The sequence below is a fragment of the Watersipora subatra genome, chromosome 7 (genome assembly GCF_963576615.1).
Source record: "Watersipora subatra chromosome 7, tzWatSuba1.1, whole genome shotgun sequence".
NCBI lineage: Eukaryota > Metazoa > Bryozoa > Gymnolaemata > Cheilostomatida > Watersiporidae > Watersipora > Watersipora subatra.
This window is the reverse complement of record NC_088714.1, coordinates 14697700-14718334: the sequence shown is the minus strand read 5'-3', so window position 1 is coordinate 14718334 and position 20635 is coordinate 14697700. Positions and strand designations below refer to the sequence as shown.

Here is a 20635-nt window from a genome sequence, read left to right as displayed (position 1 = left end):
GCCAGTAGAGATTATAGACATTGAAGCTTCATGTGAAGTAGAAATCGACAATAATTCAGAGCTGCCTATGAAAACTATTGACTTTACAAGCGATGATCAGCAGCTTCTCAAAGATGAAATTAAGGAAGAGGAAATAGAAGATGCAAAAATTTCTCGTGAACTTTCACAACAAGAAAGTTCACAGAGACTGTTACTGAAGGTTTGCTCGCAGTTGCATTTGCTAGCTTCAGTACAGTAGTCCTATGCTGTTATTTGTTTATTAGCAATGTGTTGTATTATTTTTAGCACTGGCTGTTAAAGAAGTTGAACAGCGAAGAGATACCAGAAACATTGAGCTGGTACAATAAAGCTGAAGGACTGTTCAGAATAAAGTGGCTACACAAAGCTACAGATAGCTGGGAAGTAACAGCAGATAGTGCTTTATTCAAGGAATGGTGCATCCATACCGGTTCGTAGGTTCATCTTGTTTTAGTCCCTTTTTACGGCATTATAAGAAACAGGCGAATTGACAATGGGAAAAAAAGACCTTAGTGTGTGGTATGGTTTCCTTTCCATTGTGAGGTTTAACCAGCGTCTGTTGAGTTCCGAACTATGAAAATCACAACTCTCAACTTTCCAATTTGAATGAAAGGCCCCATGAAAACAAGTCTAGTATTAAATCAAATCAATATTCATCTATTTTTTGCAGCAAAAGTTCTTTGAAGCATTAAAAAAATAAGAAAATGGTAATCATTTTAATATTTTGACGTGTTTTTCTTGCACACGCCTCTATATTCATCTAGTTGCCCTGCCTCTTTGTTTTATAGATCTTCATTACTTCTCATAAACCTGCAAATGGTTTCAAAGCTGCGTATCGGTAGCCTTGTGCCAATTGTGGTACTAGGAATGTTTTTATTTTTGGCACATGTTCTGCTAACGGCTGTGTACTATTCGCATAAATCGAAAACCTCTTGCGGACAAGATAGAGGTAGGCCTAATGATGTTTTTTTCCGATTTGACCTATTTTAATTTATTGATTCAATAAATTGCACAGTTCCATATTAAACATAGAGCCAATCGCAGTGCCATGTTAAATATAGAAGCAATCGCAGTGCCATGTTAAATATAGAACCAATCGCAGTGCCATGTTAAATATAGAACCAATCGCAGTGCCATGTTAAATATAGAACCAATCGCAGTGCCATGTTAAATATAGAACCAATCGCAGTGCCATGTTAAATATAGAACCAATCGCAGTGCTTGTCTTGTTTTTAGGAAAATATGATGCCAACAATGAGAATCCAAGAAAGTGGAAAGCGAATTTCCGCTGCGCACTGAATAGTTTGCCCGACGTGATCATTGTGCCAGCACTGTGTGTGCGTAAGGGAAAGGATGCTTACAAAGTTTTCAAAATTTTACCAGAGAAGATTCCAGAAAAAGTTCGAGAAAGTAAGAACCTGTACAATAATTAATGATTCATAGTGTTGTTTTGATATACATCCACATAGCTTTGCCCGAGTGGTATTCATTGCAATGATCTGGCTCTTTTGTGGTATATATTCACATGTACTGGTATTCGTGGTATTTATTTATGTTTTAAAGCTTATGGAATTCATTCAGTTGATATGGTACATCTGGTATCGATTCACATATTTTAGTATTTCACATGATATACGAGTACATGCAATATTCTTTCTCATGTTTTTGGTAGTTGTATGTATTTATTATCGTATTTATACATCGTGTGTAGCATTCATTGAAGGATGCTTACAACTCACACTTGTTCGAGTTTTGTTGGTGTTTCACAGTTCTCACTGCTTTAGGTATGAGTTTAATGTGAGACCGAGTGGTGTACCTCTTGCCTTAGAGTTCCATATTGGGATGATTAGAATCCTTATTTGTGAATTCGTCACCTCTGGCATAACCTAATTGGATAGTTTTATGAGCAAGCGCTTGGTTGGTTCAGTGTGTTGAGATAGCTACTGCTATGTATCTACAACAATTGGGAGAATGAAGGAACCACAGATTGACATCATTTTGGTCATATCTAAAAAGAACTTTGTAAATGGTTACATTTATGGCACTATAGCCAAAGCCACGAGGCTTGCATCTAAACAACTTTCTAAAAAATCGCCGGTACGTATCCGGACTAGCGAGTCACATTTTGAACTATGTAGGGAATTGGTAGACTACGAGGATCTTATGCCTCCACTACCCTCTTATGTTGTAGAACAAGAGTCATCGAGAAAGCGAAGGAGAGAAAAACGAGAGACACTGCTTAAGGCATATGCTAAAAGCCAAGCGGAGGCTGGCAACATCGAGAGAGCTGAGGCTATTACTAAGCAGATGGCTCTCAACATGAACAACATAAAAATTCATTTGAAGAGATCAAGCGGAACTCCTGTAAAAATAATCAACACATCAGGTGTTCCTCGACTAGCTAAAATACAGAGGTGTGTATATCTACATTGTTGTTTAAATTTACTAACAATTATTCATTGTGGGATTTGTCTGCACATGCATAGATTCTATGGTTTGAATATCAGATGGTGTCACCTGGTCGATAAGAGGAAACAAGGTCGATCTGTCATTGGAATATAACTAAATTTGTTTATATAGTGTCTCAGCAAAATATTACGTAACCTGATTGAGTAACTTATGGTATAGCATTGATTTATATTGCAGAGCACTGCCTGCTTATAAACAAAAACAATACTTCTAGAAAGTTCTTTAATGGACATGCGTATTTACACCAATAGCGCAATCAAGAGAAATGCATGATGAGTCATGCAGTGGTCAGCACAGAGCATAATGAAGTAAATTATGCATTAGTCGCATCAAACCATGGTTATATGTCCATACACAACAAAGTGCCAGCCACATGCAATAGAATTATCAGAAAACACAGCAAAGGTGAATAACAATAAAACCACACATAGTATTCATGGACAGACAAGAATAATACATAGTATTCATGGACAGACAGGAATAGTACATAGTATTCATGGACAGACAGGAATAGTACATAGTATTCATGGACAGACAGGAATAGTACATAGTATTCATGGACAGACAGGAATAGTACATAGTATTCATGGACAGACAGGAATAGTACATAGTATTCATGGACAGACAAGAATAGTACATAGTATTCATGGACAGACAGGAATAGTACATAGTATTCATGGACAGACAGGAATAGTACATAGTATTCATGGACAGACAGGAATAGTACATAGTATTCATGGACAGACAGGAATAGTACATAGTATTCATGGACAGACAGGAATAGTACATAGTATTCATGGACAGACAAGAATAGTACATAGTATTCATGGACAGACAGGAATAGTACATAGTATTCATGGACAGACAGGAATAGTACATGGTATTCATGGACAGACAAGAATAGTACATAGTATTCATGAACAGACAGGAATAGTACATAGTATTCATGGACAGACAGGAATAGTACATAGTATTCATGGACAGACAGGAATAGTACATAGTATTCATGGACAAACTAGGAATGAGTTAATATAACTTTGCTAGTATGATTAACTGTACACATGGGTTTTGACAGAATTCTACCGGCCGTCCAGCCAATGATGGCCAGCAGCACGCTTAGCACTGTAGCCCCAGTGACCAGCAGTAAGACTAAGAGGAGTGGCTCCGGGGGTGGACCCAAGACAGCCCTCAATGGAATGGATGCATTGTGTACAGCAGCGGCTATGATGGCGGATGATGAAGTGCCAGAGGAAGATGTTAAAGAGGAGGTGAAATATTTACTTTGAAAAAGTTACATGAACTTTGACCTATGATTCTGTCTAGCATACATCACACATCTTTACATTTAGGTTTTTAAGGATTAAAGATGTGATCATATCAAACTTTTGTAAATTTTATCAGGCAGAGATATTTTTTAGCAAGAATTGCTAGTAAGAATTAGAAAAAATTGCTATTTTTCTAACATTTGAGATTTTGTATGTTATTTTAGGTTATTTGCCTACCAGGATGTTTCAAGATTAAAATCGACAAAACTTTATCGTAGTGAAAATACTCAGAAGAAAAAAATGTACCCATAAAAGATGTCAGTAATCGCGCTTTCTGTTTATAAGTGTCTCATCAGCATTGGGGACTCATATGTTTACACATTGTTTAGAGAAAAACAATAGTACAAATTTTAACCAACATAACTTTAAATCATTTAAGACATGTATAGCAATGTACCTGAGGCTATATTTGAAGTTTTGTCTGAAGACAATTTGATCTATCAAACAATCATGAGCAAAAATAAAATATATGTCAATAGAGACGCATAACACTGCAACATGAAAGCAATAGCAGATGTCAGGAACGAGAGGGACAGGCAGCCGTGCGACTATTGATATCGTTTCCGTCTCTTTCTTGTGAGCATTTTAACTGTGATCAGGTTGAAATCTTGAAATACTTTAATACTTACACTTTGAATATTAAATACTTTAATCTGGAAATATCCTGGCTGTCAGATCACGTAAAACAACAAACTAAATCCCAAATGGTAGAAAAATATCAATTCTAATAAAATCTACTAGAATCTGATGTGACCACCTCATCAAGTGGATAAACATGCAAACACTATAAAGATGTTCACCCTGGCATTAAGCTGGAGGCATTAACCTCAGCCTAAATTAGACAAAATGAAAAACCAGCTATAAATGATAATTATTCACTGCTATTTCATTTTAGCTTAACACCATTAGTACTTACTAGTTAGCCACCATGTCTGATGCTTTGTTTTACACTCGTGAGTTTTTGTGATTTCTGATTGGCTGCTACCTTAGCTTGCTTTTATTCAATTATTTTCTACAGCTCTTGACTGCATTGAAGTGGTGGAGCTAAGAGAGTCTTATCAGTTCCTCAAAGATTAACGTTCTACAGATTCTCTTGTAGAGCGTAGATGGCGTCACTGTGGTCAGCACTTCATCTACACCAACAGCAGCTGGAGATGTTGTCACCTATTACAGACCTGTGGGCAATGTACAGATGGCCAACAGAGAGGCTGGGACGATGGTCAGTAATCCTCTGTGTAGTTAGCACTTGTGCTAGCTTGAATTCTTTGTTCTGGTTAAAGTTTTCACTTATAGTTGGCCATGAACAAAGGTAAGAGGCAGTTATATATAAACCTTTCAAATGTCACGTAGTGTTTGCACTGTCATGACCACGTAGATATGATTGAAATAACAACTCCACAGGATCATGAATACCATATCCATTTGCATACTGCGAAATACTTCTTCGACCTAGTCTGAGTTAGTCCAAGCATCCAGTAGCGCTCTATCTATATATAAATCTCAGTCTGTGTGTTGTGTGTATGTCCAGCTATAGCGATATATATAAATCTCAAAGTCTGTGTGTTGTGTGTATGTCCAGCTATAGCGATATATATAAATCTCAAAGTCTGTATGTTTTGTGTATGTCCAGCTATAGCGATATATATAAATCTTAAAGTCTGTGTGTTGTGTGTATGTTCAGCTATAGCGATATATATAAATCTTAAAGTCTGTGTGCATGTCCAGCTATAGCGATATATATAAATCTTAAAGTCTGTGTGTTGTGTGTATGTCCAGTATAGCGATATATATAAATCTTAAAGTCTGTGTGTTGTGTGTATGTCCAGCTATAGCGATATATATAAATCTCGAAGTCTGTGTGTATGTCCAGCTATAGCGATTAAAGTTGAGCAATGAAAAATCCACACGGCTCCGGATTCGATCTCGAAACTTGCAGGTTTAGAGACGGCGAGCTTAACCATTAGAACTAACAATAACTCCAACCCAAAATCTAAATGACCTTCTTTACATGGGTTAAAATTCTCATGCTTAAAGCACTTGGAGTCATTAACTAGCACGGTTGACAGTTTCGGGTAATGGAACGATTAAGTTCTTTACTTGAACATGACAGTTGTTTTAGTAAAGATAAGCTTACCTTTACTAGCTTACCAGGTAAGTTACTCAAATCGCAACGCCGGGCATTTGGCTAGTAGCTATATATGAGGAGCAACGAACTTGTACAATCTCAGGCTATGTCCACTGCCATTCAAAGTATTCTGTATTTTGATTGTATTTTAATGTTTAATTTGTTTGTATAGTCCAGTTCAGTTCAATTTGTCAGTACAGCAACATGTTTGGCACGTTACACATTTGTGACGTTCCTTAACATAACATAAACTTTAAATTTAACCTAATGAATATACTTAGCTTGCTAAGCACACACTTGAAAAATATTTTTTAATCATACATTAAAATTAATTCTAATTTTGTTTTGGTTTTTATTTTTCCTATCACTTTCTTCTGTCTGGGCTTTTTTGTCTCACTTTCACTTTTAACCGGCCTTTCTAAAACTCTTTCAAACCTGCCATGCAAAAATAATCGGCCGATGCTGTTCTCATAAGCACCCACATGTGTACTCAGTCACCTAACGGTCTCATATGCTCATATCTCATATTTATCGTGTATCTCAAGGCAAAGCCTTGTTCAAAATTTTGCTGATATCTCCAATTTTTCATATTTAAGGACACTTGTATGTTGAGGTATGACTGTAGTTTCATTCTTAGTTAGCTGAAACCCGAAAGATGATACCTTATTCTTGGTTCAAGGTTATAGTGCTATCAAACAAATGCACAGGTTTCTCTTAGTCATACAGCACCCTCTTGACATTTTCAGACTGTAACAAAGTCTCCAACCATCAGTGCCACACCTATACCCATTTTACCTGGACTTCCTATCATCAGGTCGGTGGCCCAGGGAAAGGCAACTCCTACCACTATCACTACATCAGCAGGAAACGTTCTGCTTAGTGTGAAACTAACGCACGCTGCTACGACAGCTGCTAGTACACCCAAATTTGTCCAAACAGGTGAGAGAATGTGTAGCACATGTGCTACCCCTTACATCCGTGGTTTAGGGCTTCAACATTCGTTATCAATTGAGCCCAAAAGACTTAATATTAGCTGATATTGCTTTAGTTGACAAGCTTTTGAGTTAATACAATGTAATGTTTTTATCCTTTCCATGAGCTTCTGTCTTGGTTATTTATCTATCAATGTCAGTTATCGTTCTATTGTTTTGGACAGGAATTCCCATATCACAGATTCAAGGGCTGCCACCTGGTGTTTGTCTTCAATCGTTTCCATCAAATGCATCAGCATCGAATAGCCAGCACCCCACCTACCTCATACCCAAGAACCTTCTACAGCAGCAGATTGCTGCCAGTGCGGGCAACCAGCCAGCCAGAGTTTTCACGATAAAACCAACTAACATCGCTCCCTCTGGGAAGATGCTTATTCCAGAACAGATGGCAGCAGCACCCGAGAATAAGGTTATAGTTACTCACCTGCCCAAAACCTCCAATACAGGTGAGGCTATAATACATAAAACAACTTCTGTTTATGCATAGCTTACGGGTATGTTCTTCATTTGGCAAGGATAATTCACAAGACTGTCTTGCAAGCAGTTGGAACTTATGCTATTTCTTTTAATAATTTGTCAAGGCCTAATCAGTTGTTAGCGGAAATGGATTACTGAGACTTTGAGATTGATGACTGGGATCTTGAGATGGATTAGTGTGATCTAAAGATGTATTATTGTGACCTAGAGATAGATTATTGTGACCCTAAGATTAGTTATTGGTACTTGGAGATGGATTAGTGTGATCTAAAGATGTATTGTTGTGACCTAGAAATGTATTGCTGTGACCTAGGAATGTATTGCTGTGATCTTGAGATGTATTGCTGTGACCCTGAGATGGATTACGGACGGGTATAACTGGAGTATCTCAGAACCTGCATGCAACCTCAGAACCTCTATGTATGCATGCATACATGCATGTATGCATGCATACATGCATGTATGCATGCATACATGCATGTATGCATGCATACATAAAGGTTCTGAGGTTGCATGCAGGTTCTGAGATACTCCAGTTATACCCGTCCATGGATTACTGGGACCCTAAGATTGGTTATTGGTACCTTGAGATAGATTATTGTTATCCAAAGATGGGTTAGTGTGACATAAAAAAAGACCGTCATGACACTGAAAGGAATTACCTTGACCTAGAATGGGGTTATTGTGGCTTAAAGACAGTATTAATAATAAATATATCTGATTCAGCTTATGATTTGCTGTCTCTTTAGATACAAATTTGACAGCAAGCAAAAATAATAGCCGAGGGTCATCATCAAGCACATCTGTCACTTCTGTTACTCCAACACCTCAGATGCTCTCCAATATTGACTACGCGCATCTTAAGGTAATTCTAGTTCTCACATTGTTAGACTTCAATTTACCTTGACTTGGTTCAGCTTCTTTACGCTACCTTTCTGTGTGACAACCCGGTTGCTCAGTCCAATCATTCGAAACTAGCACCCGCCGCTACCTCTTCTGCAATGTCATACCAGTTGCACCAAATAGCGTTGTTGTACTCTCATTTTGACCTTGAACATAACTCAATTTTTAGGGCACCCTTTGCGCCTTATTTAGAGCAGAGAGTCAGTGGAAAAGCCTATTTTGAGATTGTATGCATCATGGTCCAATGAAACAACTTGAAGCCTTTCAGCCCAAATAATTCAAATCGACACGCTGTTCATTTACTGCTGCATAGATCCACTATGGACCGGAGTAACAGTACTCCACAGTTAATATTGCTTCAAATTGCTCTTAATCAAATTCTTTTTTTCCATATAAGGTAATGCAAGGAGGTTGCATAATGCATAGTTGGTTTAGCTTGTAAAATAACTAGTAGTGTGTCTAGTAAAATGATGAAAAATATAATTATTTATATTTAATAACCCAAACGATTTAATACCAACTCACATACGTGCTTATAAAAAGGAATTGCTTGGCATTCGGCTTGCGAATTTCTGTGAGGTATGTGATTATTATTGTAACTAGTACGCTGACAGTTCGTTGTGTCGTGACATGAGAGACCGCCATGTGTGCTGATAAAGCGCAGGGAATAAGTATTTGCACAATTATGAAGAAGGTGGCCGCTTGGCGCGGGTGTTAGAGTGCCGGTTCAGGAAGGTGGCCGATTGGCGCGAGTGTTAGAGTGCCGGTTTAGGAAGGTGGCCGATTGGCGCGGGTGTTAGAGTGCCGGTTTAGGAAGGTGGCCGATTGGCGCGGGTGTTAGAGTGCCGGTTTAGGAAGGTGGCCGATTGGCGCGGGTGTTAGAGTGCCGGTTTAGGAATCTGAATGTTTCGAGTTTGAATCTTGTGTCAAGTAATATTTTACTTAAACTTCTTACTTGGGCTTTTTGAGGAGGACAGACATTATTATAGTAAAGGTTATAAAAGTTTGTAAGTCTTTAAAGCAGGCAGCAGGCTATTAAGAGGCTATGGTTAGCCTGTTTTGACAAACTGTTGCTTTTGCGGAGTTGTCCCCGTCAAGTGGAGCGAGCAAAACAACAGCATGTCACAATAGGCACTGCACATGATGCATCAGCTGCACTGAAAGGGAGTTGTTCTCTTCCGTCTATGTGTCTTCGCTGCGCTGTTATTTCGGTCACTCCATTGGTAATCATAACGGATTTAGCCCAAAAATTTATGTAGAAAAAATAAGATAGAACGTTTAACCAGAGACCAGTCTCTGCGGTAAACTTTAGTAGAACTTAAAAACTTGGGCAAAAACAGCAACTAAGCATGTTGTTATTTGTGCACTCAGTCAGTTTTATTTGTATTTTTGTATCAGTCAGTTTTATTTGTTTTTATTGATTTTATTTTTAATTTATTTTATTCTTAAGTTCTACTAAAGTTCACCGCAGAGACTGGTCTCTGGTTAAACGTTTTTACCTTATTTTTTCTACTTTTTGGGCTAAATCAGTTATGATTACTAATGGAGTGACCGGCATAACATTGCAGCCAAGCCGCATAGACTGAAGAGAACAACCCCCTTTCAGTGAAGCTGATGCATCATGTGCATTGCGTATTGTGACATGCTGTTGTTTTGCTCCCTTCACTCGACGAGGGACAACTCCGCAAAGCAACAGTTGGTTAAGACAGGCTAGGCTATGGTAGAAGGAAAAATCCTAACAAACGGATGTTGGTATCGAAGTTGTCTGACCAACAGCCGTATGATTCCACCAGCATAACTTATGGTTAAACTACCGTATTAGAAATCTGAAGTTTTTACTAGTGAATTTATCTTTAAATACTCTACTACATGTTGCTACTTAGTGGTCTTTCGAGTGACTTTAAGGAGTCACATGGTGGTTAGCGTCTGCATGCTATGTGATTTTATCCTCATTCTGATACTGTTATTTACTTGCCGGTCATGAGGTTTGTCGACTGAGATAACTGCAACATGGTTCTTTCCAATGTTGTTTATATAGTGGAGTCGCATGAATGTAGCCCGGGTGTTGCTGGTAGGATGAATGGGTTAGTTCCTTTATTAATAGATAAACGATCTGCTTTTTCTTCTCAGGCCAACATTAGTCGGCTGCTAGACATGGAGGGAAGTGCCCTTCAGTTCCAGCTGGTGAGACACACAGAACTCATTAAGGTTGTGCGCATCTATGACTCGGGCAAGCCAAGTGTTGAGGTGATACTTTATATTGTATCAATACATTGATAGACTGAGCAAATCACACAAAATATGATGAGTATTCATTTAGAGTTATAATGACTAATTCTATCGAGAATGTAATAGCCTTCTGTCTTTTAGCAGTCCGTGTGATATCTGTGGATGAAGTTCCATAGTGTTTGTATAAATCTGACTACATATAACAAAATAGCCTTAATTCTTCTATTCACCGAGTCAGACCCTTGAAACAAACTCTTATTTGCAGTTAGCTTGGGTGGATAGTAAAAAGAGATTCAGTTTAAGCTACAGTCAACCCCATCCTCAATAGTTAATCACTCTATTGATAGTATAACTTAGCAAAACATGTGTTAGGACACTGGATTGTGTCAAGCTATTTGGTCTATGCAACGTCAGGGATTTTTATATCTCAATAGTAACTACAATGAGACTTGAAAATATTGTAGTAAAACTCTACAAGTTATGCTGACTATTAGCTCCGACTATAATAATTTTGCTACCTGCAGGTTGCACTGACCATTGCCCCAGACTACTCATACTCAATCTTTGTGCATAACCGAAGTCTCATGTCAAGCCATGAGCTGCTTAAGAAGCAGGGTAAGACGATCAAATCTGCCCTGTCATTTAAGCACATGATGGAGCGGTGAGTTGACGCTATAGCCCTGTCTCATGTCTTTTTCATCACTGCTAATCATACACTCCCTATTGATACCACTACTCAAGGTTTATTTACTTGCCACTAGTTATTTTGAGCAGTAAAGTTGAAGTTGTCTATCCCTTCTATCTTAAACTCTCTGACCAAAATCTTGCTTCTTCAGAAATCGTGGTCACCTAAAGACTGTTTTTATCCTTTGTAACCATACATTTTTAGCCCACAAGTGCACGCTCTGTAATTTCAGACTGAATGAATATGTAACATGCATAGGGAGCCCAGAAGAGATGGCGCACAAACAATATACTGACTACAGCGCGTTTATTTCCGCTTACCAAGAGCCTGATATGGGAGCAAAGAATGCTGCCCTCAGGTTAGTTGGCTGTCTTGTGAGAAAGATTTATTTGATGCTTCATGCTCATCCTCTTTGTCCTGAACTATGCTCTGTCAAGATGTCTCATTTTGTAAACTAACAGTGGATGGCAATGTGTTGCACAAATATTTAATAAGTAATTTTTTCCATATTTATACTTGGAAGTAACTCAATCTGTCACTGAGCTTGATGTTGAAGTTGCCAACCTTTAGAGTGAGATCCCGTGATTTTGTGAACTATTATGTAGTGCAAACAGATTAGAGTGTAGTATTATATGAATAGACAGTGTTCCAATTTAAAAATAGTATATTATAATATAATAATTGCAGTTTTGCTGTATTTTTGCTGTTTAAAACCATTCAGTTCTTTTTAGTAAATTTGGACAGCTTCATATGAAAGGAAGAAAAGAATACTTCATCTGCTGCATTTTCTATTTTTCCATTATGCAATACTGCCCATTACTAGAGTGGACACAGCATATAGTAACAGGGGTTTAAGTACTGACAGCTCTATTGTGTGAGCGTCTGTTCATTACAGGGTATTACTATTAGTCAATACAAGGTTGTTAGTATTATTTTGCACTAGGGGCATAATGACATTACAAATCATGGATGGTGAAAGTGAGCCACATCTATGATTTTCGGGTATTGCTTCACTTTCAGGTACCACTCCACCATCAGAAGTAATGGCTGCCAACTACTAATCAAAACACCCGGTGATATATCTTCAATGTCACTCGAAGATGCTAAGGAATGCTTTAGGTGTGACGAATGCTCCAGGATGCGTATTCACGTGCTTTCCATGCGAGGTGAGTTGGTATAGAAGTGCGCCAGACAGTAACAACTCATTTAATCTTGTTTTACGCCTGCTGCAGTGTCAACTGTTGTTAGTAGTCACAGAATGTTTTGATGTCAGAAAAAATCACCAATCAAAACTGACAGGTGCTTGACAGTTTATTTGATAAAATTATGTATTTAATTCAGTATATCAACTACTTCTCAATACTGTTAGATTACCAACTTTTAAAATACTTTTTTGAACTCTTCAATAATTCCCAATTTCCGTTTTCTCATTTTTCTTTTGGTATGTGAAGAAAAATATCGTTTCTTATTTATGTCAATAAAAGGTTATAGGTCACTATATGTTTTAGAGTAATTATAAAAATAATTTATTTACACAAATTTAATAAAAATACTATTTTATTAAACTGTTTTATGAACAATTATGCCTCGCATAAGCTATCAGCAATGTCATTGGCATTGGTTTACTCCAACCCTCATTCAAGCATTTTAAAGCACCTTTAAAGCTGCAATGACAGTCAAAGTTATCATTTAAACATATATGACAAGCCATTACCTATTACCTCTGCCGACAGCGACCTTTTAATACACTGTAACATGTTACAATTTGATAGGCTTGTTTTCCTTACTGGATGGCTCAAAGGTACCGGACACTCACACTGCCAGAAGAAAGAGGTTGAAATTGTTGAAGGAATATACGAGCAAGGTATCGTTTGTTCGTTTCAACTTCTTGGATAATAAATACACCAATTTTTCTCTGTACAGATTACTTTATGGCTGTCACATCATGTTACAGGAAGTGCTGGCAAACAGAGTTGATCTACTTGAGACACAAATTAAACGGTTCCAACAAGTCATACCAGGAGGTAAGTTTTGCAATGATGGACTCGGGAGGGAGTAATAAGTAAAGCTTTTGGATTACTCTAGATTCTAAGGATATCATGATTAATCATATAGTTTTTGCGCGGTTTATAAGGAATTCAGAATACCAATATAAAGGTACAGTGACATATATGGGTTATATTGGCAAAGCTGCAAAGGTGGTGTGATGGATTTGTTGTTGTAGGCTCCATGCTTTGACAGCATCAATGGTCTTTAGACAAGTTTCTGTTAAAATTGGCATGTGCTCATATTTTTTAAATTAATATTATTTTACATTTTTTTGCAGTTTAGCTATTTAGTTGGTTAACTGTGTCATGCTGAATTCTTCATGGGACCAGCATGACTGACAATCTTACCTCAGTTGAATGCTCGTATTGAACTTAAAAATGAGACTGAGAAGGTGTGACTCAAGCCCATGTTAAAATTTTAGTCGCCATCATTGCGCAACCCCTTACACCGTCGTACTAATAAACTTTCAATTGAAAAAATTAGAGCTGCAGCAACAACGCATCTGAATTGAAGCTTTCAAAGTGATCATATTTTACCAAAGCAACTGCAGTTTCCTAGAAAGGTCACACGAATTAGAACCATACGGTTTCAGCCATTTGTTATCGTGTCCTGAATCATGATTAAACTCAATTTTGGTGAAAAAATAAAGTGAATACTTTGTTTGCTGCCATATGTTTTTCAATCCAATGTAGTCTTTGGTTGCGCCTAACCAAATCAAATTGAGCAGTTTGGATGCGAGTTTTTATGTTTTGAATTCATTAGCTGTTTTTACATATCAAAGCTGCTGGCAGCGGAAGCTCCAGTTTGGTTGCTATTTTACTGTTGCTTAAGCTTGCTACTGCTGACTGAGTTAAGCTTTACATACCATGGCTTATATTATCTAGCTGCAAATCTGATAGGAGAAGTAGAGAGTGTGGATGATTCAGTCACGTCATTGCCAACTGTTCATGTCGAGGCTGGCGTAGACAGCGCTGTTATGGAATGTGAGGATATGCACACAGTGGAGGTAGGAGACGGGGATGCCCCTGCCTATGTTACTGCTCTACCGGATGACGTCACTTGCTCTGAAGGTAAGCTTAGCGTCTTTCCCTAGTTTAGCCATCAGATGCTGTATGAATTCTGAGGTAAGTCGTTTTGATTTGTGTCCACCGGTAATATTAGTGACTGCCTGTATTGTTTATGATGAATAAGTGAGGTGTTAGTGTGACAAATCTGTTGAAGTTTTAGTTGACATAAATGGTGGCATCTGATATGTATTAGTTTGTTTTAACGAAATCGTTAGATCACTTACTGGTTTGTATTGTGAAAATATGCCTCTTTGAACATGTAACTGCCTAATGTGTATTGGTTTTAATTTTGCTCCCTCTAGTGTATTATACCACAACAGTTTTAAGTCAAGCTGAGGCTATGCTGAAACATCAACATAGTTTATTCATTTTAGTTTTATCTCTATTTTAGATATCAGCTATTAGATAAGAACATGGTTCAGATTATACATGTACTTCTAAATTATGATTTCTATTATAACAGAGTTTTAAAAATAATGTAGCATTTGTTTAATCAATACCAACTCTATTTTAATCAGTGCTGGTCAGACCAGCTCCATGATATCAATTCCAAATATTCCTATTAGATAATCAAATGATGTTTTTAACCTACATATTTTAGCTCTTTTATATTGCAGAGTGCTGGCTATACAGGATAATTGACACGGCAATTTTAAGTGCAAAACTTATTTTATCAAATAATAGAATTATTCCCTTACATCTGGCTTATTTCAAACTTTCTGTGACTGTATTTACTTACTAATTAAGTGTTCAAAATTCTAGTCTCTCAAATCATTTTGAATATTACAAAAAATCACTACGTACATTTAATGAAATTATCGACTGCTGATGATCAGGATTGGTATAAGAATTGATTTTAGTAATAGTTAATTTATAGTAAAGCTAGTGCCTTTTGTCACATGTTAAATTGAAAAACTCAAGACTGTTGAGTTTGAATTATATAGCTGCCAAAGCAATAGCTGCAGCCGCGCAATAACCAAGCCACTGCAAGAAAAGCTTTAAAGATGTAGTTATTTTAATATTTCATGCTCAGCTAAGAATTGGGAAACTGTAATTAGATAGTCATGCATTTTTCACAACTGGTCAGTTCGCATGGCCTACCGGCTACCGGATGACTATGAAAATCTGTACAACCTGTGTTATGGGTAAAACAATCCAGACCTATGAGGTCACTTAGCTTCCTGGGTTTTGGAGGAGTGATTTGTATCTCAAAGGTCAGTAGGGGACTATACCACTGGTTACATGACAGTTGCTATACCACTGAATGTTACATGACATTTGCTATACCACTGAGTGTTACATGACAGTTGCTATACCACTGATTGTTACATGACAGTTGCTATACCACTGATTGTTACATGACAGTTGCTATACCATTGAGTGTTACATGACAGTTGCTATACCACTGAGTGTTACATGACAGTTGCTATACCACTGAGTGTTACATGACAGTTGCTATACCACTGAGTGTTACATGACAGTTGCTATACCACTGAGTGTTACACGACAGTTGCTATCGAACGAGCATGGATTAACAAATCTGCTGATAAACAATGGAACAAAAATTAAAAACATGATTTTTTTTCACTCTTTGACTGTCTGCAAAAGATGTGCTAAGGGTAGGAAGAAAGACAGACAGAGACCTAGCGCTATGCTTGCAGAATGTTAGGTGTACACAATGATAGATAATTCAGTTCTAAATCATCCAGAGAAGCTGACTGCGCATGTGGCAGTACAAATAGCTGCACTTAACAAAACTAAACGATTTTGTGATACAGTTGAAAAGGATATAAAAATTGTCATAAATTATAACATATGGCTAAGGTTGGCAAGAGATAGAGCCAGCTGGGAATGTTAGATAATCTTGTAATAAAAATAGTCGATAATACACAAAATGACTGCTACGATGATGGCTTGCATTGACAAGCGAAAAAGTAGTTGTAACCAGTTCATTTGATGTACTGAATTTTTTATTTAAAATTTGTCACTAATGCCTTTTGGGTAACCTTCATTGGTAGCGCAGGTCGCTGTACAATTTATGTACTGGCAATCTTTTTGGAGAAACTCTAGTGAGAAAATGTTGTATCATTATCTTTCTGACTGAAACGCTAAATTTTTTACAACAATCATTGGCAAAGAATAGCCAGTTGGCTGTGCCAATTGTTACTAGTATGCTTTCTTTCATGTGCAATAGCTCCAGGTCAGCTCACTGCTCCCTTACTGTTTCCTCTTAGTGCTTTAATATTAAAGTATTGATATCACATAGGTTTAGATATTCTATGTATTTCGAGAGGTTGATCATTTCATACAGAATCTCTATTGTCATTATTTCTATGATTTGTAATCTGAAGATAAATGCACTTCCTATGGGATGTTTGAAGGTTTCCCAAACTGAGCTATGGCTACGCTTTTCAATAGTTTCACTAATGTGTAGCATTGGTTGATAGTTTTGTAGCTTTTTAACCAATTCTCGTCATGGGAAAACTTATTTGAGATCTATTTACATGTGAAAACAAACATTTTTGTACTTGATTATGTGCAGCGGTATTGTTAATATTTTTAACAGTATACAACTAGACATAGGGATTCATGTAGCTTCATCATACACTAGATTAAATTCAGTGGTTCCCAATTCATCTATCTGCATATATATAGAGGACATTCCATTTTGCAATGTGTTGGCTAGAACACAACTGCACCAATACTCATTATAGTAATGTGATTACTCCATTTTTTGTATTGAGGTGATTTTAGTTTCAAATTTAACAAATTCGAAATGTTTTAAAAATTCAACTCGCAATAAAGTAAAAACAGAAGTAGTTTTTAAAATCTTTGTCCTAGTCTTTAGAATCAATTCCCGAGGCCAATGAAAAATATCAATAAACAGCCCATGTTTTTTTTCAGGTGACTCAGATATGATTAGGGTGACTCTGGCCCCTTCCGACTCGGCAAGCACTAGCAGTGAGCTCACCTCAAGACTGGCAGCGCACAACTCCTATACAGTGCTTGTAGATGAAACGTCGACTACTAATTCAGACATCATGCTTGTGACGGATGATGACAACATGCCCACCACGGAGAGGCTCCTCGAGGAACTCACCAACAGCACACTTAATTAGTAACATTGCTTATTTGCATTTTCATGATGTGGATGAGACTCACACATGGTGTTATTTGATATTTTTGTTTAACCAGTTGAGAAGGTTGTATGTTATTAGATGCCCATTTGGTGGTCTTTTACATTTTTATTGGTACTTTGGAGTTAATTGCTAACCCTTAATCACTCATAGCTATTTTTGACAACAAATGTGTATTTTTATTAGAATGTGTGATAATACCAATTCAATTTATAAATATATTGCTATGTCAGCTGCCCATTGCATAGCTCATTATTTTTTCTAATATATAATAAAATTGTTCTTATGCAGTAAAGATGCTTTAAGAGTTTTATCATCGACTATCAAAGTGAATGCTTTTGCAGGCAAAGACTTATATAACTTGTTTCATCACGGAAAGAACAGTTTACGAAATCTTTTCATTGTCTGTTTATATATATGCGCGATTTGTAGTTGTAACCAATGTTGCTTATTAATATGCTAACAAAATTCACTCAAGTCCAATGATAATATTAATAAACAACCCACATTTTTTTCAGGTAAATCATATATGCTTCAGTCGATACAGATAAAGCATGGTTAGTGCCACCGCTTGAGATCAAATAACGCATTACATACACATATAATCAAAACTTACTTTTAACTAACCAATTATTTGTACACATTTTATTTTAGGCTTTCCATAAAATTTAGTGATGCTCTAATCATAATTATTTTCGATATTGTGTAATAATATTTAATCTATATATATATATATATTTCTCAAAGTATGTCGTCCGTGTGTCGTATGTCTGCCTGCATTCCAGCTATAGCTATTATTAGAATAACTACAGATTGACAACAATGCTGACGCATTGTCATGGAGTACCGTCATTAGAAGCCTAGCAGCTTACTGCAATTTTCCATTGGCAATGTGGCAGTCTAATAGCTTGCAAGTTACGGTTGTTTGACAAAGTTTTAAAACCTTTACAGTTGTTTTTTGTTTTTTTCTCTTAATTTATTTTAACTACACACAAAACTTCTCTCATGATATGTAGTTTGAAAGTTAGAATGGTAAATGTTGTTATATGTTAAATACAAATCCATTTTCTGTCCAGATCAATCAATTTTCTATTACCCGGACAACGCCGGGTAGCGCAGCTCGTGTAATCCCGCGACCACACGAGCGGAGCGGAAGTGTGGGAGTTTTTATGATAAATGCATGTGCACACAACTTACGAAAATTATTCATCAACAATGAGACGAACCCTCGTCAAGAAATTTCATCAAAAAATTTAAGCATCGGAATGTAAAGTCGTTAAAGTATAATAACGATACAAAACACATTTAAATAGGTTTAAATATGTTACCAAGTCTTTGTAAACCATCGGTATTATTTTAAAACTTACCCATCTGATCGGATTATACACAAATAGACAGATTAATTTGAACGAAAACTGCCACAAAAAGCTTGAAAAGCTCGGTTTAATAAAAGTTAAGACCGAAAATTGAAACGCCAATAAAGCCGTGTGACCGATTGTAGAACTATTTAGCAGTGCGCATTTCACGAGAAAACCGTGCTCATTTCATCAGTCTATGGCCTTTTTTACTTGTATTCGAATTTATTCGAAGGTTTCTGTAATAAACATAGACCGTTTGAGGCGTAGACCGATTTACAGGTACGAAATTGTGGTACACAGTTTATCAGCCTGTGTTTTTTGTCCAATCACCGAAGGTTTCATTATTTGAAACGTTAGCCGAAATTCTTTACAACTTATGTACAAGCTAGGGCCGAACTACAACGCCCCTTCATGACGAGAACATTTTTTATTTTGCTACATTTTTATACGCGTGAATGCTCCTACCCGCTTTCTGTTAAAGATCGCTTATCAAAACCATTCTACATTCAACGCAACCAACTTTCAAACTGTGTACAGTACACAGTAGCTTGCCATTTTACTTCTAATTTTGCATTTCAGAGTTATAATAAACATATTTCTTTATTGTTGTTGAATTACATACATTACAGTAAATTAGGCCTACAGCTTTATAACACTTTTATAACAGCTTTTATTTTGCTGCAGTTAGCAGAAATCTTCGAGACGCATGAACGCTTATAGGTTTTCTATTATTGCTGTATTACTATATTAACAATATTGGTTATTTTAATAATATCAGTGCATTTTACTTATAATATTGGCCAACATTGCATTTCTCCTATTGCAAGGGAGAGACATAAACGTGTAATATTTTCCTTTCATTGTTGTTGTTTGTCATGACCAAACACTTTTTAAATAAGTTTTCTAAAAACCTATATAAATACCCCAACTTTTCGATATTGTTACCTATAAAGTTTTGAAATGTAAACAAACTTGTGTATTGGTTTTCTATTATTACTATATTAATAAAATTGATTATTCTAAGAATATCAGTGCATTTTACTTCTAATATTGGCCAATATTGCATTTCTCCTATTGCAGGGGGAAAATATAAACATCTTTTCCATTCATTATTGCTTATTGTTGTATATAATAACACCCACACCCAGTACATTACAGCTACCATTGCAGTTATCCTATTGCACTGCAGAGCCATTTGATTGCTAATAATGCATTTCTCAACCATCAGTACCCTTTATTTTTTTGCCAATATCTCTGGCCATCTCTTTGGTCGTGGGCTGTATGACAGTGGAATTTCTAGTATATGTATACCATAGACCTATTAACTATACTTACCTATTGTATAGTTAATAGGTCTACGATGTATACCGGTCTCGAGTCTATACTATCCACTCTATGCGGATTCATGAGTACGTACGGTATTCAGCGAACGTGACTTGTAAGACGTAACGTGACGTTTACGTAACGTCTTGTAACGTGACTTCTAAGCACAAAAACTAACAGGTTGAAATTGGTGTTACCGAGTTGTCCTCTTTCTGCATTGTAATTCTGCGATCAAATAAGGAGTTGTCTTTCACGTATACCGCTTCTGCTCTAGCGTCTAGCTAGCTTTATTTCAATATGGCGCCAAGGTCATAGGTGAGTAATGCCCGTTCAGAAAGTTCCTTCTCAAATATTTGCCGCCCACATGAGCTTAAAAGATTTTCTTTGTTATCCGTTAAATATATACGCCATGTCAGTCAATTGACGCGTTTTTGTAAAGCTTATTTACGGTTTTGTACTATGTCTGACTTATGTCGCC

The 20635-nt window shown here is 36.8% G+C and overlaps 1 protein-coding gene across 1 annotated transcript; it reads left to right on the top strand.

Moving 5' to 3' along the window:
• On the top strand, positions 1–17765 carry LOC137399947 (platelet binding protein GspB-like). Its single transcript, XM_068086216.1, has 17 exons — positions 1–199; positions 286–448; positions 1255–1428; positions 2210–2432; positions 3563–3755; positions 4912–5031; positions 6684–6876; positions 7094–7375; positions 8156–8271; positions 10440–10556; positions 11063–11199; positions 11456–11581; positions 12244–12389; positions 12996–13087; positions 13178–13247; positions 14157–14342; positions 17244–17765. Exons 1-17 carry the CDS (start codon positions 68–70, stop codon positions 17456–17458), a joined length of 2685 nt encoding a protein of 894 aa, XP_067942317.1. The 5' UTR covers positions 1–67; the 3' UTR covers positions 17459–17765.
• Positions 17766–20635: the final 2870 nt, after the last annotated feature.

Bases quoted from the DNA above. Each gene is read 5' to 3' on its own strand.
- LOC137399947 (XM_068086216.1), top strand. From the start codon at position 68: ATGAAAACTATTGACTTTACAAGCGATGATCAGCAGCTTCTCAAAGAT. The intron at 3,756-4,911 runs GTGAAATATTTA...ATTCTCTTGTAG, and splicing joins AGGAAGATGTTAAAGAGGAG to AGCGTAGATGGCGTCACTGT. The intron at 7,376-8,155 runs GTGAGGCTATAA...CTGTCTCTTTAG, and splicing joins GCCCAAAACCTCCAATACAG to ATACAAATTTGACAGCAAGC.